The sequence below is a fragment of the Nerophis ophidion genome, linkage group LG10, assembly GCF_033978795.1.
Source record: "Nerophis ophidion isolate RoL-2023_Sa linkage group LG10, RoL_Noph_v1.0, whole genome shotgun sequence".
Classification (NCBI taxonomy): domain Eukaryota; kingdom Metazoa; phylum Chordata; class Actinopteri; order Syngnathiformes; family Syngnathidae; genus Nerophis; species Nerophis ophidion.
The window spans coordinates 73,439,413-73,442,263 of NC_084620.1; the positions used below are offsets into that span (position 1 = coordinate 73,439,413).

Here is a 2,851-nt window from a genome sequence, read left to right on the forward strand (position 1 = left end):
ATGTCACGATATATCATTTGGTATATGATTGCTAATAGAAGAATTTCAAAATGGGTTACAAAAGCTCCTAATTTGGCAGCTGACATATGCAGTAACATATTGTGTCTTTTCTAATTGTATTAATTTGGCGAAACAATTATTATTAATGTACTTGTTTATTTACTGTTAATATCTGGTTGCTTTATTTGAGAAAATAATACTGGAAATGATGAAATATTTTACTGCATATTTCATCAACTAAATTAGGAGCCTGTGTAGCCTGTTTTAAAACGGTTCTATTAATAATTCTATAAGAAATAATATATGACAGAATCAATTTTAAACCATCAACCGTCTATCCATTGTAGAAAGTCCTGTTGTGCTGGTTTGTTTTTCCTTCCTGTGAATAATGTTGTAAAGAGCAGCCTGTTTGTGCGTCACTGAGATTTCAAGACAGTTCATACGATAACTTGTTTTTACTAAGTGCATGTAAAAGTACTGAATGCATTGTGTGACTGAGCACAGATGGATGTTTCTAAAACGTGTTTGTCTTCTTGTGGCCTGCAGACGTCTGTGAAGAACATCTTCTCCCTGAGCAACAGACGTGGAGCTTCAGGATGGAGCCACAGCCCTCCCACATTAAAAAGGAAAAGAAACACCCACTGATCCCCCATTTTAAAGCGGAAGAGGATGACCCACTGACCACTCACATCAAAGAGGAAGAGGAGGACTCATTGACCCCCAATGTTAAAAAGGAAGAGGAGAAGCCACTAATAACCCATTTTAAAGAGGAAGAGGAGGACCTACTGACCCCTTACTTTAAAGAGGAAGAGGAGGACTCATTGACCCCCAATTTTAAAAAGGAAGAGGAGAAGCCACTAATAACCCATTTTAAAGAGGAAGAGGAGGACCTACTGACCCCTCACTTTAAAGAGGAAGAGGAGGACCAAGAGCCGCCGCACATTAAAGAGGAAGAGGAGGAAGAGGGCATCAGTCAGCCTAAATGGTTGGAGGAGTTCCCAGTGACTGGTGTCCCTGTGAAGAGTGAAGATGATGAGGTGAAAGGTGAAAGTGAGGAGAGGGGAGGGGGGGAGCCTCCAAGCAGCAGCTCAACACAACACATGACAACAGAAGCTGATGGAGACCACTGTGGAGGATCACAAGCAGACAAGCTCTTAGCTCCACTATCAGATAGTGAGGACACAACGTCACACTCTCCTGACACTGATGATGAAGACTCTAAAGATGATAAGACATGTCACACTGACAACACTCACTTCACATCTTCTCACTGTCACAAAACTTTTAAATACCATTGTCGTCTAAAATCACACATGAGAACACACACTGGAGAAAAACCTTTCTCTTGTTCAATCTGTGGTAAAGGTTTTACACAAAGTATCAATTTGAAAGTACACATGAGAACACACACTTGTGAAAAACGTTTTTCCTGTTCAACCTGTGGTAAAGGTTTTACACAAAGTCAGAGTTTGAAAATACATATTAGAACACACACTAGAGAAAAACCTTTTTCTTGTTCACTCTGTAGTAAAGGTTTTACACAAAGTATCAATTTGAAGGTACACATGAGAACACACACCAGTGAAAAACCTTTTTCCTGTTCAATCTGTGGTAAAGGTTTTAGAGAAAGTCAACATTTGAAAAGAAACATGAGAACACACACTGGTGAAAAACCTTTTTCATGTTCAAACTGCGGTAAACATTTTACTCAGAGGCCAGATTTAAAAGTACACATGAGAACACACACTGGAGAAAAACCTTTTTCATGTTCTATCTGTGGTAAAGGTTTTACAAGAAGTCAACATTTGAAAGTACACATGAGAACACACACTGGAGAAAAACCTTTTTCATGTTCAATCTGCGGTAAAGATTTTACTCGAAGGGAAAATTTCAAAAAGCACATGAGAATACACACTGGAGAAAAACCTTTTCCTGTTCAATCTGCAGTAAATATTTTGCGCAACGACACTATTTGAAAGAACACGTGAGAACACACACTGGAGAAAAACCTTTTACATGTTCAGTATGTTGTAAAAGTTTTTTACAAAGTCAGCATTTGAAAAGACACATGAGAAGACACCCAGGAGAGAAAGTGTTGAGTTGCAGTGTGTGTGGTGAAAGATTGTCTTCTAAGTACCAGTGTAAGAAACACAAGTGTGCTGGTGAGAACAGCAGCAGCAAATGAAACTGCAGGATTTGAAATAAACTGTCCAGACTTTAACTTTGACCTTCTAAAAACATCAGCACATAGTTTTCTAAGATTTATAGATGAGGTATTTTAGATTATTGCCTTTTTTCAGTCAAGTACTACACATGACAAGTGTTTTTTAAAGTTGTTCATGATTTATCCCCCTTTTTTAGAATTCCTCAAACATTATCAATTTCAGAAAACATGGGAACGTTTGGAATGTTTGGGAGAAGTTAATTATGTACATCATCCCACAGAGCTTTACTGTATATCCATCCATTTGTTCTACCACTTGTCTCTTTCATTTTATATGTATAGCATTTAATCACATACTTGTCCGCCAAAGGGTGTTGCGTTTTGGAGGAACTCCTTCTGTCAGAGTGCTGGTCACACTTCTTTTACTGCAGAAATCTACTCACAAAAACAATCCAAACAGTAGGAAACAAAAAAACGATGGTGCGAAAAAGAGAAGACTAAATGTGCATTTTGGAAAAAATAACAAAAGCTACTTCTATACACAAATAAAGTCAACTTGGTTTGGAGTTACAAGACGTGCACACAACAAAACAACACCAAGATGGATGGCACTGGGAATGGCCAAGGTAGCAAAATACTCAAAGCATGGAATCAACTGGCGTGGAGTGGAATCGCCGAGTGCCATCC

The 2,851-nt window shown here is 38.4% G+C and overlaps 1 protein-coding gene across 1 annotated transcript in view; it reads left to right on the plus strand.

The window, feature by feature from the left end:
* The window catches only part of LOC133561269 (zinc finger protein 239-like), a 14,600-nt gene extending 12,391 nt beyond the window's left edge, over positions 1–2,209 (plus strand). The window contains exon 3 of the mRNA XM_061914628.1: positions 547–2,209. Coding sequence (XP_061770612.1) covers positions 547–1,976 — 1,430 coding nt within the window. The 3' untranslated portion in view covers positions 1,977–2,209. The remainder of the gene's footprint in view (positions 1–546) is intronic.
* Positions 2,210–2,851: the final 642 nt, after the last annotated feature.